At 32.8% G+C, this 19,581-nt stretch overlaps 1 protein-coding gene across 1 annotated transcript; it reads left to right on the top strand.

Annotated features, from left to right (window-relative positions):
* The first annotated feature begins 4,188 nt into the window (after positions 1-4,188).
* On the top strand, positions 4,189-5,199 carry LOC123526955 (uncharacterized). Its single transcript, XM_045306209.2, has one exon. The coding sequence runs from the start codon at positions 4,189-4,191 to the stop codon at positions 5,197-5,199; it is 1,011 nt and encodes a 336-aa protein (XP_045162144.2).
* Positions 5,200-19,581: the final 14,382 nt, after the last annotated feature.

The following is a 19,581-nucleotide window of genomic DNA, read 5'->3' as shown; positions in this document are numbered from 1 at the left end:
AATGCAACAAATCAAAAATATGATTTCTTATATATTGACAAACCAAGGAAGTTTTTAAGAAAAAACTTTACTGGTAATATATAGATGGGTGTTTTTAATAATATAGAACAAATAAGTGAACCTGAAAGTGTAAGTAAAGTTAAATTTGATATTGATTTAAGTGATTATGCTACTAAAAAACAATACAAAAAGCTTAGAAAGGACATGGAATTGTATCTTCATAAAAATAAGGAACTTGATAACACAATGAATAGAGCATTAGATATGGGAGGTAATGAAATAATCAACCTAGGAAATCCAGATAAACCCGCTGATGCAGTTCCAAGACGGTTTGTATATAAAAAAATTCAAAGTGTAATAGATAACTATAATCTTGAAGATATTAAAAGTATAAAACAGACATTAGAAGCAGAAGTAAAGAATATTGAAGAATTAACAAAAGATTTTAAAAAGAATTCATTATTAATAGTTGAATTACAAGGTAAAATTGAAGAAGAAATGAAAGCTATGGTTGATTCTATTAAAGAACTTGAAGAGAAATCTGATTTGACAGATGACAACATAAAAAAGTATTTAGAACCAATTTTGAAAAGTTATACACTCAAGTTCAAGAATTAAAAGATAGTATGATTAAACATGAAGAACTAAAAGACAAGATTATTGAAGCTGAGAAAAAGTTACAAAATATGTATCAGTTAGAAATTAGAACAGAAATAAATAAATAAAATACTAAAAAATTGAAAAAAGGCATAAAGATTTATTAGAATTAATTTCAAATAAACTTGCAGAATATAAATCTGAATTGGAAAAGGCAGCTTCACAAAGAGGTGATGATCATGACACAGCATTAGAGGACTTTAAAAAAGAGCTCAATTCTAAAATAGATGACTTTAAAAAAGAGCTCAATTCTAAAATAAATGACTTTAAAAAACAAATTCGAAATTGGATTAGTATTGTTGACAACCGTCATAATTTAAAGTATGCAGACTTAAGTAATATTACAAAAAAATTACAAGAAGATATGACGCAGCTTAATGCTAAAGTTGAAGAACATAAAAATGAACTGGACTTTGTAGTTGAAAAATCAGTTAAACAAGGAGAGTTAATTACTGCTAATACTGAAGCAATTAACACAGTTAATAATCAGATAGAAAATTTGAAGAAACAACTTGTAGACTTGATTAATAATGTTGATGCACGTCACAATATAAAGTACGAAGAGTTAAGTAAACTTAAAGGTTTATTACAAGAAGATATTAATAAATTTAATGATAAATTTAATGATAAAATTAAAAAAATAATAAATGATTTGGACTCTGTAGTTGAAATATCAGCTAAACAAGGAGAATCAATCACTGCTAATACCCAAGTAATTACTGCTAATACTAAAGCAATAACCGCTAATGTCGGAGAAATTGCTACTAATGATGAAAAAATTTCTAATAATTGGGAAAAAATTATAGAAGTAAAAGATGCTTTCTTAAAACAAGAAACACAATTAGCTAGAACAAAGATACTGTTGACAATCTATCTGCTTCTGAAGTTGCCATAACAAAACGAATTGATGATTTAGCTGACATAATTATTAAACTTAAAAAGAAAGACAAAAAAATAGAAAAAAGGCTAGAGGAAGTGGGACATGAAGTGTTTCTTATTGAATATAGCAGTTTTTATACATATGTAAAAATGAAAAAGTATTTTAACCGTCTTGGTGCTTGGATACATTCAACATATGAAGATATGGCCGGTTTGAACTATTTAAATGAAATGAATTTAAGATTTGGAATTTTCGTAAATTATAAAGATTTTATACTCATAAACCAACAATATAGTGTAGCTGTACCAAATGTACTTTTGAAGGGTGTGTTTGAGATTGTAAAAACCGGAATGTATATAATAGATATTAAATTTTTATTAACGGGGGCCAGGCCCATAGGTGAACCGGATAAACCGATTAAAAGCCCAATATCGCAGTTTATATTTAGGCGGTGGCATGATGATAATGATCTAATTCTTGGTATATTTGGCAGTAATATAATAAATATAGTAGCTGAGGACTTTGACACTGATCGGTTAATATCTATTTATAAGAAAAGAATTAAAGTTTATCTATCACATGGAACAATGTTTGATATTCATCCTTATAACGATTCAGAATCTACAGAAGTAACATTTACGCTTTTGCCGGGTAGTTACATCAGATTATACATATCGGATGAACCTGCATCGAATACTGTATCGGATGAATCTATATCGGATGAATCTATATCGGATGAATCTATACTGGATGAACATGTATAACCTGTATCGAATGAACATGCATATTGAAAATAAGATCAAATATGTTGTATAAACAACTGAAACCATTCGACGATGCATGGTTGAACAATATATGAAAGTGACATGCGTTTACATTGTAAACGTTACTATAAATAAAAGTATAGACATAAAGAAATTCCACTAATGTTAAAAATAAACTTGAACGGAACTGACATGCGTTTACATTGTAAACGTTACTAAAAATAGGCGTTTACATTGTAAACGTTACTAAAAATAAATGTTACTAAAAATAGGCGTTTACATTGTAAACGTTACTAAAAATAGGCGTTTACATTGTAAACGTTACTAAAAATAGATTTACTTTATTTTACTATAGGTTTTAACAATAATTTGTTAAAATCTTTTTTTTTCTTTTTTTTAATTGTCCAGCATTGGTCAGTTGGGACCAAGGGTCAAAAGGTCAAATGAGGTTAAACCAAAGGTTTTCATTCGGTTTAACTAAAGATTTAAAAGATTTTCAGGGTATCAAGGGTAGCAAGTTAGTATTCTAAGTTTAGGGTAAGGTTAAAGTCCACTTATAGAATAGGGACAAGGGGTCAGGGGGGCCAGATTGAGCTCGCACAAACAATTACTATACTACTTATATGATGAAACATTATAGATACGGACATGATAAACTGCAGCTATTATTTACAACTACAAACTAACAAAATTCAATATAAATCAAACGTTATATCATAGTTGGCATCCATATAATATCTAATGCCATACACTACAACGGACATTAATTAGATGTGCTATAGACTGGCACACAATTACAAATTACAATAATATATTACATACATGGTACTAGACTTGCCATATAGATTTATACATAACAATACAATGCAGTAATGGCGTTCCATAATTAACAAAATGTTTGACATAAGTTTTTGAAACAGTGCTTTACAATTATCACGATGCAAATTTCAGTATAAATCTAACATCTTATATAAACGAAACGTTTAGACTCCTCTTTCTAAATAATTTACAAAAGTCTGAAAAATTTAATAAATTATCCTGACATACCGAAACTAGCCAAAATCACATGCCGAAAAGTAAATGTTACAGAATTCTGTAGAATGAACAAAAATTTACCAAATAAAAATCGTAATGCAAAAATCATACAAAAATCTAACAAATAAATTTCTTACCTCGATCGAGCATAAATTTCTAGCAAGAAAATAATTCAGACATAGATTCGTCTATAATGTCGGAAGGTGGTGTGCGCAAGGCATATCTAGTCCAGTTTATTTAAAGGGTAATGTCCCGCCAAATACTAAATTTCATGGGATTCACGGCCTATGCGTAAACTCTTGACTATTTGTATTTCCACGGGATTCACGATATAGCCGGGGAATCTAACTACTTTGGCGCAGATTGAAATTGACAATTTGAGGCCCATTATAATGGTTTTGGGGATAAAAACATGAATTACTGAAGTTTATAAAATATCAACTTTCTTATTACTGAACCGAATTTAATGAAATTTACATGGATATTTAAGTTATGAAATACAGAAAAACCTTAGAGGTATTTCATGCGTGAAATCTAACATTTACCTCAATAACTCAAAAATTTACAAAAAGATGATGCAATACCTGCATTTACAATATAGATAAAATAAGGCCCATATGTCAATTTGTGACACTATATGCCCTTTTAAAGTGGTCACATTGTATCATCCGATTAATGTACTAGACTGTTAAAAACAAAGAAAACAATGATTGCATATTTGTCATATATTAAGGATTTAATTTTGGGAAGACAGACTCCGAAAAGATCGAAGAGAAACTGGAGGAAATCACGAAAGAAACGAACACCAAGGTCAGTGAAAAAAATGGAATTGTGATTGCTTTGGAATTAGGAATGGCAAATGCGGGATTCGCCTTCTGGCGTCGAGGATGTAAAGAAGAAATATTTGCTGACAATCTTAATATCAAGCGTGTGCCGGCAGCAGTCTTATTTAACAGAGATAAGACATTACATTCCTTTGGATATGAAGCTGTTAGTAACCATTCCAGACACGCTTTGAACAAGAAACATTCGCAATACTTATATTTTAGGTATTTCTCATTAAGTCTGTATGAAAAGAACAGATGCAGCACTTTATGTAAAACTGACTGTGACGACATACCTGGTGGCGTACACATACTTTCACAAGTATTCGACATTTTAAGAGAACGCGTCATAAAATCTGTGCTTGACATCCTGCCTGATACACATGACAATATTGAAGATAATATCGAACTGATTTTAACAACTCCTGCATCTGTCACAGATCAGGGCAAAGCTCTAATTATGGAAGCCGTGAAGAATTCAAAATTTGATGAGAAAAGATTCTGTCAGTTTTCCGAATCCGATGCGACTGCTTGGCTATGTAAATGCCAACAGTTACAAATAACAAAGTCAAATAAATTTGTTCACATGTCCATGTCAAGTAAATACATGATCGGTGACCTTGGAGCTGGAAAAAGTGTCATATCTGTGTATGAAATTAGAAGTAAGACGAGGCTTATTCGATTGGCTGTTCGTATAAAGAAAATTGGAGGAAACTCAGTGAATGACGAATTTGAAGGTTTCATGAAGAGTTTTTGTGAATCTGGCGAGTGGGAAAATTTCAAAGCTGACAAACACGGTGAATACGGGCAACTGATTAAGCAATTTGAAGAAGAAAAAATCAAATTTGACAATGAAACCGAGTGTGTCATTTTATCATTGCCGAACTCCTTATTGGGCATAATTAAAGATAACAAAAGCAAAACATCCGGAGGAGACGAAACCGATGTCGTTGATGATAAATTGGTTATACACAAACAACTTATGAAGAAGTTTTTTAAACCATCCATTAAAAAAATTGTGAAAAAAATTGTGTTTTGACGGAGGGAGATGGACTTTGTGTCGTTTATTTAACGTCGAAGAAGTATTTCACAAGGGTTTTATGTGCAGTATCCCCCCTCAATTTGGATTTAAATACGTCTGCTACGTTCCGCAATAATTTTTTTTTGTATCCTTTTTCTGTTTTTGCCATAAATACAGTGCAACCTCTGTAGAGCAACACCCTTTGGGATATATTAATATTGACTGTTATGTAGAGGTTGCTGTTCTAGAGAGGTAAATTTGACAGTATATTTCAGCTTAGAGAATTTTGATGATATTGTTATAGAGAGTTTTTTGCTTAAGAAAGGGCAACTTTGAAGAGGTTGTACTGTATATGAATTACCATCCGTTCCGGAAAAACGTAATCTCATTCTAGTAACTAAAATCGCTATCTCCAAATTTAATTTTCGAATAGGTTTGTAATAGGAAATATAGAATAGACTATAGCATAGATCTTCTACGTGAGATAATACAGTATCATACTTCGGTTGGTGCGCACATTTCAATTACCCAGCAGCATCCGAAAACATCTGTCCGTAAACTAGCGGTCGCTCCTAGGGACGTAGCATGTCATAGTTTCTCTGCTGATTGCCGGGTAAATTAAATTTTGCAGTTTTAAAAGCCTAAAAATAAAACGGAGATGAGGAGAGGGTATCAGGCTAGAGTTGATGTTTGCGCACACTTATAATTAATATTTATAATAATCTGTGATTTTTTTTATTTAGTTTTGTAATTTTTAAAGAAACTAGACCTATCACTACATGTGATTTATACCCCACTAAAGCCTTGTAAGAAGAGGTGATATTGGAAGTAAACATTATTCACCACTACTCACTGCACCTTTTATATCCAATCTGGGAGATAATTTTATCTATATTCAAGAAAGAGTTACAGTTCATGGCCTTAAAATTATTGCAGAGAAGTATTTTGTGGTAAATATGACCTTAGTTTTCCTTAATGACATGTTTCACTGTATCAAGTTATATCAAAACCATTTCTATGGAATTAATGACATTCGCTTTAATATTGAAAATGTGAAACGTTAAAGGAATCTACCATTTTAAAAACTTAGGGAGACTTTTTTTGTATAAACTTTAAGTATGGGACTTGTTAAGTTCACTTATCTTTTATTGTGTTAACGCGGTTATTAATAAGGCATATTAAATTCCCCTTAGTCAAAGTGGTGCGGGAAGGGAGACAACTTTATCATTATTCAGGACAGAATACATTTTTACATCAAAATCCCTACAGTAGGTGTCTTATCATTCTCTTAAATGTAAAAACTACTATTGTAAAGGGAAATAATTCTGTATTTAAAAAAGCCACCGGACCTGTTGGACTTGGTATTTCAACATCCTTATGAACCATTAGGTTTATGTAAAATTCAAGTGAAAACTTCCATTGGTTTCAGAGCTATTATTTTGCCAATAAACCATCTTAAAGGTCCAAAACGGGGAAAAATTTTGTCAAAATGGAACATATTGTTCATAAAGAATTTGACATGAGGTGTGTGTTATTGTATGATTTCCAACATTGTAAAAAGATGCATGAGTTGTATTAAAGGCCTAGATCCACTATGTAAGTGCCCCCAACCCCTCCCCCACCCCCGAATCCAGTATACAACTCCCGTCTTATCTGCTGCTTATCAGCGATTATGTAACAGTAGCTGATAAGAGGACAGGGCATTTAGCACAGCAGGGGTCCCCACTAGCCCACGAAGATGTGTGCATTGGGGTTGAAAGAAAATTATTTTCCATCAATGAATGTAGAATAATATTATCATCATTGTTATTAAATGTATTATCATTATTACTATTATCATTACAGGTAATTTTGTACAAGATCGGTTGTTTTTATATAATTTTCTCAACATATAACAATATCTGATTAAAAATGCAATAGAATTCAAACTGTTTTTATTCTTTATTCTCTAGCGGTGCTGAAAGTTTTAGTACTAATGATGATGATGATGATCATGATCATGATGGTAATAATACAATATTCAGAGAGGAGTAAAATAAAACTTTGGATGAGAGAATGTCACATTTTTCTTTAATATCAAACATCTCTAGATAGAACTTGAAAAAGTTTCTATATTAGCGAACAACGAACATTTGTCTTTTAATAAAGAGTTGCCAAAAAATGTAGATATTATTTTAAAAGTTATTACATCTTTATTAAATAAAAGTTTGATAAAAAAATACACTGTTTCCACTTCTCACTTATTGATACAGGTATAAGGTAGACTTACTTTCCAATAAACAATGACCCCTGTTTAAACCATACTGTGAGAATCATTAGCCCCAAACTGTGCTAATGAAGACAGAAATCCCTTGGCCCACTGCAATGACCTGGGCCTTTACCGACATTTTTGGTTCCGGAGATATTCAAGGGCAATTATAATTTTACCAATACCTGTTTTGGAAGTAAAAAGGGGGATTAATTTTGTCAAGTCAAAATGAAACACAGACTTTATATGGAACTTGAGTTGAAGTTTGTATTACTGCATTATTACATACTCGTTTCTATTCCCCGTTAAGTTACACTGGTACCGGAAACGTCAATATTTTTCCATACACTGACGCCTGAATTTCATATCGGGTAATTCAGTGTGTGTTGTTGCACTATTTTTTTTTTCTATTTATTTCAGTATTGTGTATCCTATTAAGGCTATTGAACATATTTATGATATTTACATAATATTTATACGTGTAGATGCGTATGTAATAAAAAGGTTATTATCTTTGCATCGGGAAATATGCGCTCGTTCTTCAGCGGAAGAATATTGCGCTCCTAAAGTCGCGCTATATTTCCACTGAAGAAATCGTGTATATTTCCCGATACAAAGCTAATACTGTATAGCAGTATTTCTACGGGGGGAATATTTCTGCGTTTCTGCGGTCTCTCGGTAGAATCGCAAAAATATTTCCAGCAGAATATTCATCCAGCAAAAATTTAAAACGCAAAAAATCTACATCTTCTTTCACCAACGTTGTTTCACACTATGTTAGCCGAGGTAATTATTGGATATTACCGTCATCATCTAACAATAATTGTATAATTAGGTGTGATGGTCAATCAAAGTCCTAACTGTTAATCCCTCAGAAAACGTTTTTTTTGTGAATGAAATTAACTGAGTGAATTTCACTTGAGTTGTTTTTACGAAGATCTTCCGAACTATAGTTTATTAACCTTCATACATGTGTAACTGTTATGCCGAAATATCGTAGTTTGCAGTAGTAGTTTGTACAATAGTTGTGGGGCTTATATTTTTCAATTCGCATGTTAGTATATCCTACAATGTATTCATTAAAATCAAGTTACTTCACAGCAGTTACCAGTAAATAGTTTATTGTTTATATGCTATCATACTCACAACTCCCGATCATGCGAGGAATTACCCCTTCCTTGGTATGGAAAACGCAGAAATTTTCTCTTCCTTTTATGTGAAAACGCAGAAATTTAACACGCAGAAATTTCTTACACAATATTTTTGACCAAAACGCAGAATATTTTGACCGCAGAAATAACCCGATATACGGTACCTTATAATTATGAATCGGAATTGTGTGAAGATGCATAGGAAATATCACTTTCGGGACATTTGCAAAGTGCAAAAAGGGAAGTAATTTTGTCATAATCAAAGTCAGAATTATGGGACGTTGGACATCAATTTGCCTGATGATACTTACAACATGTTTCTACCTTTATTTCAGAGATTTCAACAATTTTGCTATTTTTTCTGGGTCAAAAGGAAAAAATAATTTTGTCAGAATAAAAGAGATGTTCAAAGAAAACCTAATTTTGGTCAAATTTTCGAAATCAAAAGGGGGCATAACTTTATCAAAATTACAGACATAGTTATAGAACTTTTAATTGACATTATGATATTGCGAAATTTCAATCATATGCATGAAGGCATGAAAAGTTTCCAGCAATAATGAAAGAAATGTCAATATTTGGGAAAATTTTCCAAATAAAAAGGGCAGATAATTTTATTGAAACAAAAGTCAGAGTTATGAGACCAGGTACAAAAAATTGTTTTATGACCTTCCATTTATATTATTGTAAGTTTCAACATGAAGCTGTAGCTTGGCTGATTTCAAGTACCTGTATTTAGTATATGATGAGCATATTTATGAACTGTAAAGAATGTTGATATGTAATGCCGTTAGATATTTTGGTAATAATCATTTTTGTTATTCTTGATATTGTTAATGATTGTACCATGAAATATGTTCATAAAATAATGCGTGTAGTGACAGGGTGAGCTTTGGTGATCGCCCTTCGTCCGTCCGTCCGTCCGTCGTCCGTCCTCAATTCCTTGTGAACACAATAGAGACCGCATTTTTGCAGTAAATTTTAGTCAAACTTGCACACAACTTGTACTGGCATAATATCTCGGTTCTTTTTAAAACCTGGCCAGTTCCCATCATGTGTTCCAGAGTTAAGGCCCCTGAAAGGGACAAAATCTGTTATTTTGGCTTGTGAACAGAATAAAGACCACGTTTTGCAATTAACTTTAACCAAACTTTCACACAACTTGTATTGGCATAATATCTCAGTTCCTGTCGAAAACTGGTCAGATCTCATCATAGGTTGCAGAGTTATGACCCCTTAAAGGACCAAAGTTTGCTATTTGGGCTTTTGCGGCCATATAGATACTTCATTTATGGTTTGAATTGATACAAACTTGCAAAATATCTTTAACAACAATAGGTCATGAATTCCGTGATGAATCTGTCTGATCCAATCATAGGTTCCGGAGTACAAGCCCCTGATTAACCCCTTAAAGAGCCAAAATTGTTATTTTTTACCTTATGAACACGATAGAAGTGACATTCGATTTTGACCACACTGACACACAATTTAAGTCACAATAAGATCTCGGTTCCTTTCGAAAACCGGCTAGATTAAATTTTGGGTTCTAGAGTTACTGCCCCTGAAAGTTGCAATTTTTCTATTTTGGGCCTTTCAGGCATACAGAGGTTTGTTCTTGCTATAAGTCAATAAAACATTCCGTATCATTTTTATATGCAGTTCATTTACAATGTAGACTGGGGAATTTCTACACAATGTGTAGGGGGAAAAATGAAGAAAATAATCAGCAATTTATAACTTTTTAACATCTAATGTCTTTTATCTATTATGTTTAGATTCTATTTCGTTTAATATTGTAATTTTTACTTAATATACACATAAAATAATATATATTGTGCATTTGTGTCATTACAGAAATTCAAAAGTGTCGTGTGTCATATACGATTTTGGACAAATATTATTTAGCGGCCATTTTGAAAATGGCAGCAATTTTTAGCTCATACGGTCTTGTGATTATTTCTTGAAAAGTCTTATCCTTGTATCATCATTTTCACTGTTTTGACAGCAGATACCTTATTTTTCACCCTATAACATAACTGTGTAGGTTCGTTATTTTTCTGATTTTTCAAAAATTCGGCGACCAACGAGAAGTTTTATTAACAACATCATTTTTAAATGGCCATTCTCTGACATACTGGTATTAAATATTAATATGTCTGAGAATCGAGAACCTTTTTTTCTGACAATATGGTAACTGAGTTCCAGTCAAATAAATATTTTGACTCCAAGAACCTCCTCCCCGAAGTTTAAATGGGCGGGTTCTTACTTGTGAAAACACGATGGAAGCGAAAGGCTTTGAAATCATTTACAGTCGTTTTATAGGACATTCTTTCTTTATTCTTGTCAAACGAGTTTTGTCCAAAGCGATGCGAAATTTTAAAAAAAGATAATCAGTCACAAAGGTTGTTACTTATTTAGTGTTCATCAGCCACGATTCAATCTGTCTGTCAGGTTATATGCAGTTTTCTTGTAAAACTCAAAAAAGTTAATACAAGTCACGATCTGCGTCAGTTAAGAGACAGTAAAACACGCATTGGATAGATGTTCGGGTTTACAATCAGTGACAAACAATTTGTTCCTGTTTTATCAGCGTAACCGATTTTCAGTCCTTCATTTGGGGTAATAAAATGGTAACACTCTCTGAAAAAAAAGACAATGTTCTATAATTTATGCATACTAATTGCAACTAGGGCAACATAAACTGTAGACACGAAAACGGTCGCTTTCAGAATATATTTCTTTTGAAGCGCATTTCATGTTTACAAACGATAAATTTACTGACAACATTTGAATAACTGTAGGTTAATAATTGGAAGAAAATATAACTGGACCGTTTTTATTATACGGTTATTGACTTATGTTTCGGTCAATATGTGTTTTTACGGACCTGAGTCCTCGGTCAGTATCATTTTTACAGGTCCGTAAAAACACATATTGACCGAAACATCAGTCTATAATTTTTATATTATATGCCCTTCTGAAGTGCAGTCATTTGACTTGCCCATCCCGTGCAGAAATATTTTTCTGTTCTCAGGAAATCCCAGGATGATCCTGGGATTTCCTGAGATTCTTTTAGCAAGGCTGCAAAAAAGTCCTGAAGACAGGACTTTAACACTAAAAGACAGGACTTAATCACTGAAGACAGGACTTTAACACTAAAGGACAGGACTTTTGATTGAAAATTGTCCTGTTCACAGGAAAAACACAGGACTTTTTCTAAAAGATACAGATTGAAAGATGGTAATTAATTTGAAACATGATCTTGTTATGGTCTAGTAAGTTAATTACATCCTGGTGTTGAAGACCCATGTTTTGGTACAAACTGTATCATTAAGCACTTGTGCTGTGGTGTTATTGGTGTAACAGGAATATATTCTGTATTTGTGGTAAATTTAGCAAATTATTTCTGTATAATCTTTTAGAAATAATACTAAATATATTCCTTCATTTAATGATTTTATAAAACAATACTGGTAAGTTATTAGAAAAGTATTTTTTCTTTAAAATCAGTCAGATGTGTTAGTACTGTTTAGATTATCTGTACATGTTTGATCAAAGACAGTTTCACTCTTAAAAGTGAACAGATCATAGAATGATAAGAGCTTTTTGCTCAATATGAAGCTCATAATTTTATGTTTCTATACTAAATACAGAATTTACACCTAGTTTTTTTTGCCATGTATACACATATTTGAGCTGACTTATGATGTGCCAAGAAATTGATATTTCTGCTATGACAGGTTGTATTGTTTCAATGTACATGATGTATGCTTTTTAACTAGAAAACATTTTTTTTTTAATATTTGGAAATGATAATCCTTATTATTCTTACTGTAAATACAATTTGTTTAACTGTATTTCCCGCCAAAGAGAATTTCAAATCATGTTTACAAGGTATTCATTTACATGTCCTGGGGTTACCTGAAGACAGGAATATTGTCCTGAGATTTCCTGAAGACAGGACAATTCTCCTGAAATTTCCTGACATCAGGAATTCCTGGGATTTCCTGAAGACAGGACAATTGTCCTGAGATATCCTGACTTCAAGAATTCTCAAGACATTCCTGGGATTTCCTGAGAACAGGACAATATATACTTTTATTTCCTGACATCAGGAAATCCCAGGACATTCCTGGGATTTTCAGGATAGCAGGACAGCATAGGTTTCTTGGAGTTCTGGTGTCCTGTTTTTTCCTGTTCCTAGGAAAATCCTGGGATTGTCCCATTCCCATTTAACGGCGTGAAAAGTCCCAGGACTATCCCAGGAATTCCTGAGATATTTTCAGGACATTATCCCAGGATAGTCCTGGGACTTCCTGGGATAATCCCAGGATTTCCTGTTCATTTTTCGCACGGGATATTTCATACATATTAGAAAAAGTGATATCACAAGAGTTATTATCACTTTTGCGGGTCAATATCACTTTTTGCGGACCCGCGCGTCCACTCCATATCGACCAATCAAATGAGCACAATTGAGAAGGGTAAATCTATATAATATAATGTTGTAAACATATGTGTTATTGGCCAGAATAGTGTTTCGTATGGAAAACACATTATGAGCATAAAATTAACTGCTGAAAAAATCTCTCATATATATATAATTTCTATCGCAAATCTGAATATCTAAAGTACATCTGGTCATTGGAATAAGAGATTGCATTGTTATGTTTATTCTATGTCAGTGATAGATTCTATTCGTGTAAATATTTCACAACTTATATCAACTTAGTCAGATGTCTGTTTGCCTACTCTTCACCGAAAATCTTGAAAGTCTCGTTTTAAGGATAGTCAATAATCTGTACCTGCCCGCCACATGCCCTAAACAAAGATCAGTGCAGAATTTTTCTTGTGCATGCTTCCTTGGCCTTGAAATGATTATTACATTTACAAGTGCACAGACAAGATATTAGTTTTTATTCAATGGCAAACATACGCACTGTCTAGCCTGAAATGCGTTCAAGGTTATCAGAAATGTATTCAGCTCTTGTCTCTCAAAAGAATCTTTTAAATGATCTATTTAGAAATAAATGATTGTCAGGTCAGACAGAGCCCATCCTCTAAAGAATATCAAAACTGTCCGTTGCCATGTCCTCAAATTCAGCCAACATAAGTTTCAAACAATTGCAGATGTCTGCGTGTCTAGTCTGAAATTCGTTCTAGGTTATCAGAAATGCTTCTTAAACAGGTGATAATATCCCGTTATCTTCCATCCCCGATTCTTTTTTAATCTTTTTTTTTCTTTGGATGAACCCCCATTTCATTTTACTTTTTTAAAAAATTCACTTTATTGCGTGTTACTCAACCAATCACACTAAGAAATACCCGTCCCTGTATAGAATGTGCTCTTGTTAAAATCCACGGTCTATCTTTTGTCTGAAAGTATAATGCCAACTTTATCTATTCCAGGCATTTATTCACTTTTATAAATAAATAGTAGATCAATTATATTTCTGAGTGTCTGTATTTGGCATGTTTGATATCTTAAACACAGTAAAATGACTGTATTTAATGTAAATGACAACCGAAAGAACGATGATTTTTGTCAGTCAGTCACTACACTCATATTAAATCACGAAATGCATTGCCTTCTACCAGTGTAATAATGTATTTTGTTTCAAAAATATGGACCTAATCGTATTCTGTTATTGCTAATTTAATGTTATTATTATTAAGTTATCATAAGATATGATTAAAATCTGAAATACATTAAAACGGGACTCCAAAGAACATAAACACTCTACAGAGGTTTATTTGTGAATATATAGACAAAATGTTTCATGTATGTTCCATCTATTAATGAAAAAGATATTCCGGGAGTCACTCGCCCGTTTTTGAGTGACACGTTACAACAATTTTCATAGCTATGATAATTCCTAAAATACAGAATCAGTTTAATGTGAAGTATTGGTAAACTATGGGGTAGGGGAGAACATAACATATTCTCTTTCTTAAGGTCATGAGTACGTCCGCACGATTTATCTCTCTTTTCTTTTACTAATCATCAAGGCTTTATTTTAGAATGCTATGTGCAGACGTTTTGGAACCAGAAGTGAGCTTATGCTGTATAAAGGTTACACCAATCCATTTACAGTATCCTTTGCTCCCCACCCATTGCAGTGTCCCCTTGATCACTGACTTGTCCGCTTTGTGCTATATCTTATAAATTTCATGTTTGATGGACGGTTTTTACTAAGTGTTACGACTGAAATTCCGATTTGATTTGAAAATCTAATACTTATCTAAAGTAACATTTTCCACAGGAAAATTGCAAACGCAAACTAACATATATTTTAGGATTCAAAGAGTGATAATTCACACTTTTGTTTACACTGTCCTGTACTTTTGGAACATGGTGGGGATTTAAAGTAGCCTTTAACGTAAATTTAACTTGTTTAATCATCCCAGTGATGGTTTTGTCGCTTATATTTGATATTTCAAGGCGGACCTTATGTGTGTCCCTTTAACTGTTTATTTAGTCCTCAGTCTATGTCTATCTTCTAGCTTTGTATGTGTACTTTTGTGTAAAAATCAGCCATGTGCTAATCAATATGTGCAATACATTTACTGCTGAATGGGAGATAATTCAATAATTATTTGAGAAAGAGATATAGATATTTCAATCTGTATTTCAATGCAATTTCAGTTTAACTTCAGTAACGTTTTAACTTCATGTCCAACTTCAACTCCGCATTTCCTATCAGTACCAGTACACTAGATGTCAAGGACATGAAGCAGACATGAAAACTTGTCTACTAGTATTTGAATTTTACCTTAACCGGAGCCGTTACAAGACCCGAACAAGGGAAATCTTGAATTTCGATCTATGGCTGCAATAGTAGTTCAACTTGTTGATTAAGGTGGAATGTGCCTAATTTGAAGTTGTTGGGTTCCGTTTCGAAATTTTGTTTAATATAAAATTCAGCATATTCCTCATAGAATGCGTATTTTACTTTTTTGATATTTCTGTAACTTTTTTTCTCTACAAACCTTCAAACACGACTATTGACGTCCATTTTTGATGAACCATTATTTCACGTCCGTCAGACTGTTTTCTTAAATCGTTCTGTTCAGTCAACAAGTATCGATTTGCTTGTTTCTCATCATATTTTCATTTAAAAATGTCTTTGAAATGGTATATAATTTGTGGAGATCATTTTAACGTTGAAGTCGATATTTACGTTAAAGTGACGTCAGAGCGACAAATATGACGTTTAGTTTTGAAAAAAAAGTTTGCGTTAATCTTGTCTTATGTAAAACCCAAACGATAGAATTTGACAAAAAACTAACATGATCATGAAAACTTTATTTTCTGTCGATATTGAAGGAAAAAAATTATGGGGTCACCGAATTCGTCCTCGCGTAAAATTACGTTACGCTACCCCACCCCCCAAATCACAAGATAGCGCAATTGAGTATTTTTTCGTGTATCTCCTCCTTTTAGGATAAACTCTACTATTTTATTTTTCCTAGTAAAATTAAATCAAAATAGCCTTTAAAACTCTGTTACAATAGCGAAATAATATCTGTGTAGAACTCGGATTTTAATGTTTAGATTATATTTGATATATGAGAATGCGACAAAATCAACACCCCGTTACCCTTTGCGCTGAATTACATTACTCTACTCCTACCCCAGATAAAAAAAATGCGTAATTCAATGGATTTTCTGATTCTCGTGATCAAGACAAACTCATCTTTAACCTATTTAAGTAGAATTTAATCAAAAGAGGCCTTTACAACTATTAATGATTTCATTCAACGTTACAAGTGAAATTATTTATCTCGCAAGTTAATAATAATACATGAAAACTCATGTGTCGATGCACATTACATTGTTAACATTTACAAAAATAAATTAAAAAGAAACCCCGACAGAATATAGTGAAAATCCTTTATTTGAATTATCACAGCCTTTTAATTTTAACAAGTACCAGTATATAACAACATCACATGCAGCTAATAGAGCTGAGGCAAACAAATATAGGCCTACATTATAAATATATGCCATAAATATCTTATTAGTTAATATAGGTGCATTCTTAATGAAGCAGATTCGAACAACAACCAGTCTTCAGAAAATAATACTGGGGTAAACAGAACCTGGCCAACCTCGGCACAGTACGAAAAAAGTAAAACGTAGGTGAAAATGAGAAATATTCATTTTAACATAACTCGGAAAAAAGTGCTAATACAACTTTTTAAAATTTAGAAAGCCTTTAGGTAATTATAACATCATGTTCGAGTAAACATTATTTTATCTAACTTTATTACAAATTTTACGTTTTGGAAATATTTCGATTGTTTTGAGAGTAGTCGGACACCCCGATTTCGAATAAAGTGAATCCTCCAGAATAACCGCGGGAAACAGCTACGGAGGCTGTTGCTCTGAAAAGGTTAATTTATTTAGCAACTTGGCTAGTTAGAAACACCATCCTTTGCAAAGAGGTTTTAGCTCTCCGGAGATGTGTGTACAAATGTTATCCTTGTATTCATAGAAACATATATTCCATACATAATACTGTTTCCTAATATTAGAAACATAAGAAATACGAGTAAAGAAAACATTTCATTACATAAAAAAGAAATGTTTTTTTGTTTTGTTTTTTTGTTGTTTTTATTTTTTGTTGTTTTTTGGTTTAGCTCTGTTTTTCTACGTTACTGTGGGCAGTTAACCTAAGCAGTATTCCTGGATTCTGTATTCTCAACAAATAACTTCTATCTTCATCACATAAATCAGAGGTGGAGGACGAATGATTTCGGACACGTGCCTTCTATCAAATCGGCATGCCCTACCCGGGGACCGAACTCGCGATCCATAGATCTGCGCTCCTACTGAGCTAAGCGGATGGGGTAAAAGAAAGAAAGAAAGAAAGAAAACGTAGGTGAAAATGAGAAATATTCATTTTAACATAACTCGGATGTGACTGACACTCGCTGTAACTCAACGAAACTGTCTTATATCATGAATACTGAACTTGTAGAAGTTAAAATTTATTTCAAATAGCGTCTGTTGTATAAAATTTCAAAATAATGAAAAATTAACTCTGACCCGTAAAACCAAATTCCGCCATCAAATGATGCGAATGTATGCGTGGAGCGGGTAATTAACCGGGCAAGCCCATGGCAACTTATCTTATGGTCAAATGTTACAAGGGTGGTGAAGTAAGAAACGAAATAGTAAAAATGTAAGACCTTAGGAGGTGCGTGCGTGTGTGCATGCGTGCGTGTATGCGTACCGGTACTAAGGGAGGGTTAGGGATAATATTAAGAAAAACAAGATACAAACAACCTTTACTCCCTTGGAGGGGCGGTTGAGTCAAGGGTCATACATCTGAAATCACAACCTTTAGAATATTTGAATCTGTTGTATAGTATTGATCAATGATATTGTACAATAATGATGCTTTCTGTTTGTGTTTCAAGTGTGAAAACTCCGAACTTATTAACTTTTACTTCCTCCAACATCTTTATGTTAGCAGTGTTTTTACAACGAAAAACGTGTTTATTGATATTTTTGAGTAAGAAAAATTTGAAAAAAATAAGCTTTATCATATAGAAAGTATATTTAAAACGACTTTCAAAAATAACATGATCAGTATTTTAAGCAAAGTTGTCGTATTGGCGTATGTTATACATTCTGCATTCAAACCATTTCTCAATGAAGTCGCCAATTTTACAGTTATAAGGACCTCTTTTGAAAGGAAAGCTCTCTTTCTCACGTTCCTTGATTCATTTCACGCCTGTAGTAAACAACTGATGAATCAGAATGTAAAATACTAAGATTTGAAAAGAGATATATCAGAAAAACAGCAAACTAAGCTATGTTGTTATTTGGGGGTAGGGGTAGCTTAACGTAATTTTACGCGAAAATGAATTCGGTGACCCCATAATTGTTTTCCTTCAATCGACAGAAAATAAAGTTTTGCTGATCATGTTAGTTTTTTGCCAAAGTCTATCGTTTGGGTTTTACATGAGACAAGATTAACGCAAACTTTTACAGAAATATCAAAAAAGTATAATACGCATTCTATGAGGAATATGCTGAAAAATTTAGAAACGGAACCCAACAACTTCAAATTAGGCGCATTTCACCTTAACCTTTAGCCTTGTTTTTATTGTAAGCAACTACTTTATGTATAGTTTATTTTGAGTATATCAAATTTGAATCTTATCCGTTAATTAAAGAACTATTATTAAACCTGTTTTGAGGACGACACGAATTACATGAATTTTATAACATTTTACAAGGAAAATCATATATTGCCTTGTTTTAAACATCTTGAATGTATACACACTCAATTGAATGAAATTCTTCGACATTTCTAATGATGTAGTGTAGATTCATCTCTCGTGTGCGAGTGCCTTGATTTTGAAAAATACCGCCATAAAAAATCTTTATTTGTGAGAGATATTTTCATCAATTTTTATCTAACATTTCAAAATAAAATATTAGAAATTATACGTAATATGTCTAAAACTGTCTTGATATCAAATATTTTATCTAAAATATTCAAAACTAATTAGGCACAACCTCAAAAATTGTGCGTTTTCAAAGCCGTTCGGCGTATTTATAGGTCTGTAATCTAATTCGACTGTGTTATAGTTATATTGCATGTGTCTATATTTATTATCATTGCATGTGTCTGCATCTGTATAAGAACATTATAAAGTGTCTGTTTACAGTTTACAACACTTATACGTAAGAGATCTCTGGAGGAAAATCATGGTAACAAGCAAGAAACCATGAAATTAAGTCATACCATAAATAGATATATACACAACAGTGTCCCGTTAGGGTCATTGTGTTATTTCTGTCGTCTCAGGTACATGCGATGCCGCGTCATGATATGATACGACGGCACGATGATGATGGAGCGACGGTTCGGTCACGGAGACGCGATACTACGATGACAAGATAGTGATAAAAACGCGGTACTACCTCTTGTTTTCCTGATCTTGCCATCGTTTCAAATCATCATCGTAATGTCGCATTGACGC

Source organism: Mercenaria mercenaria, chromosome 14 (genome assembly GCF_021730395.1).
Source record: "Mercenaria mercenaria strain notata chromosome 14, MADL_Memer_1, whole genome shotgun sequence".
NCBI classification, from domain to species: domain Eukaryota; kingdom Metazoa; phylum Mollusca; class Bivalvia; order Venerida; family Veneridae; genus Mercenaria; species Mercenaria mercenaria.
The sequence above is the reverse complement of the archived record's forward strand: the minus strand, read 5'-3'. Positions and strand labels throughout refer to the sequence as shown.

Bases quoted from the DNA above. Each gene is read 5' to 3' on its own strand.
- LOC123526955 (XM_045306209.2), top strand. From the start codon at position 4,189: ATGGCAAATGCGGGATTCGCCTTCTGGCGTCGAGGATGTAAAGAAGAA.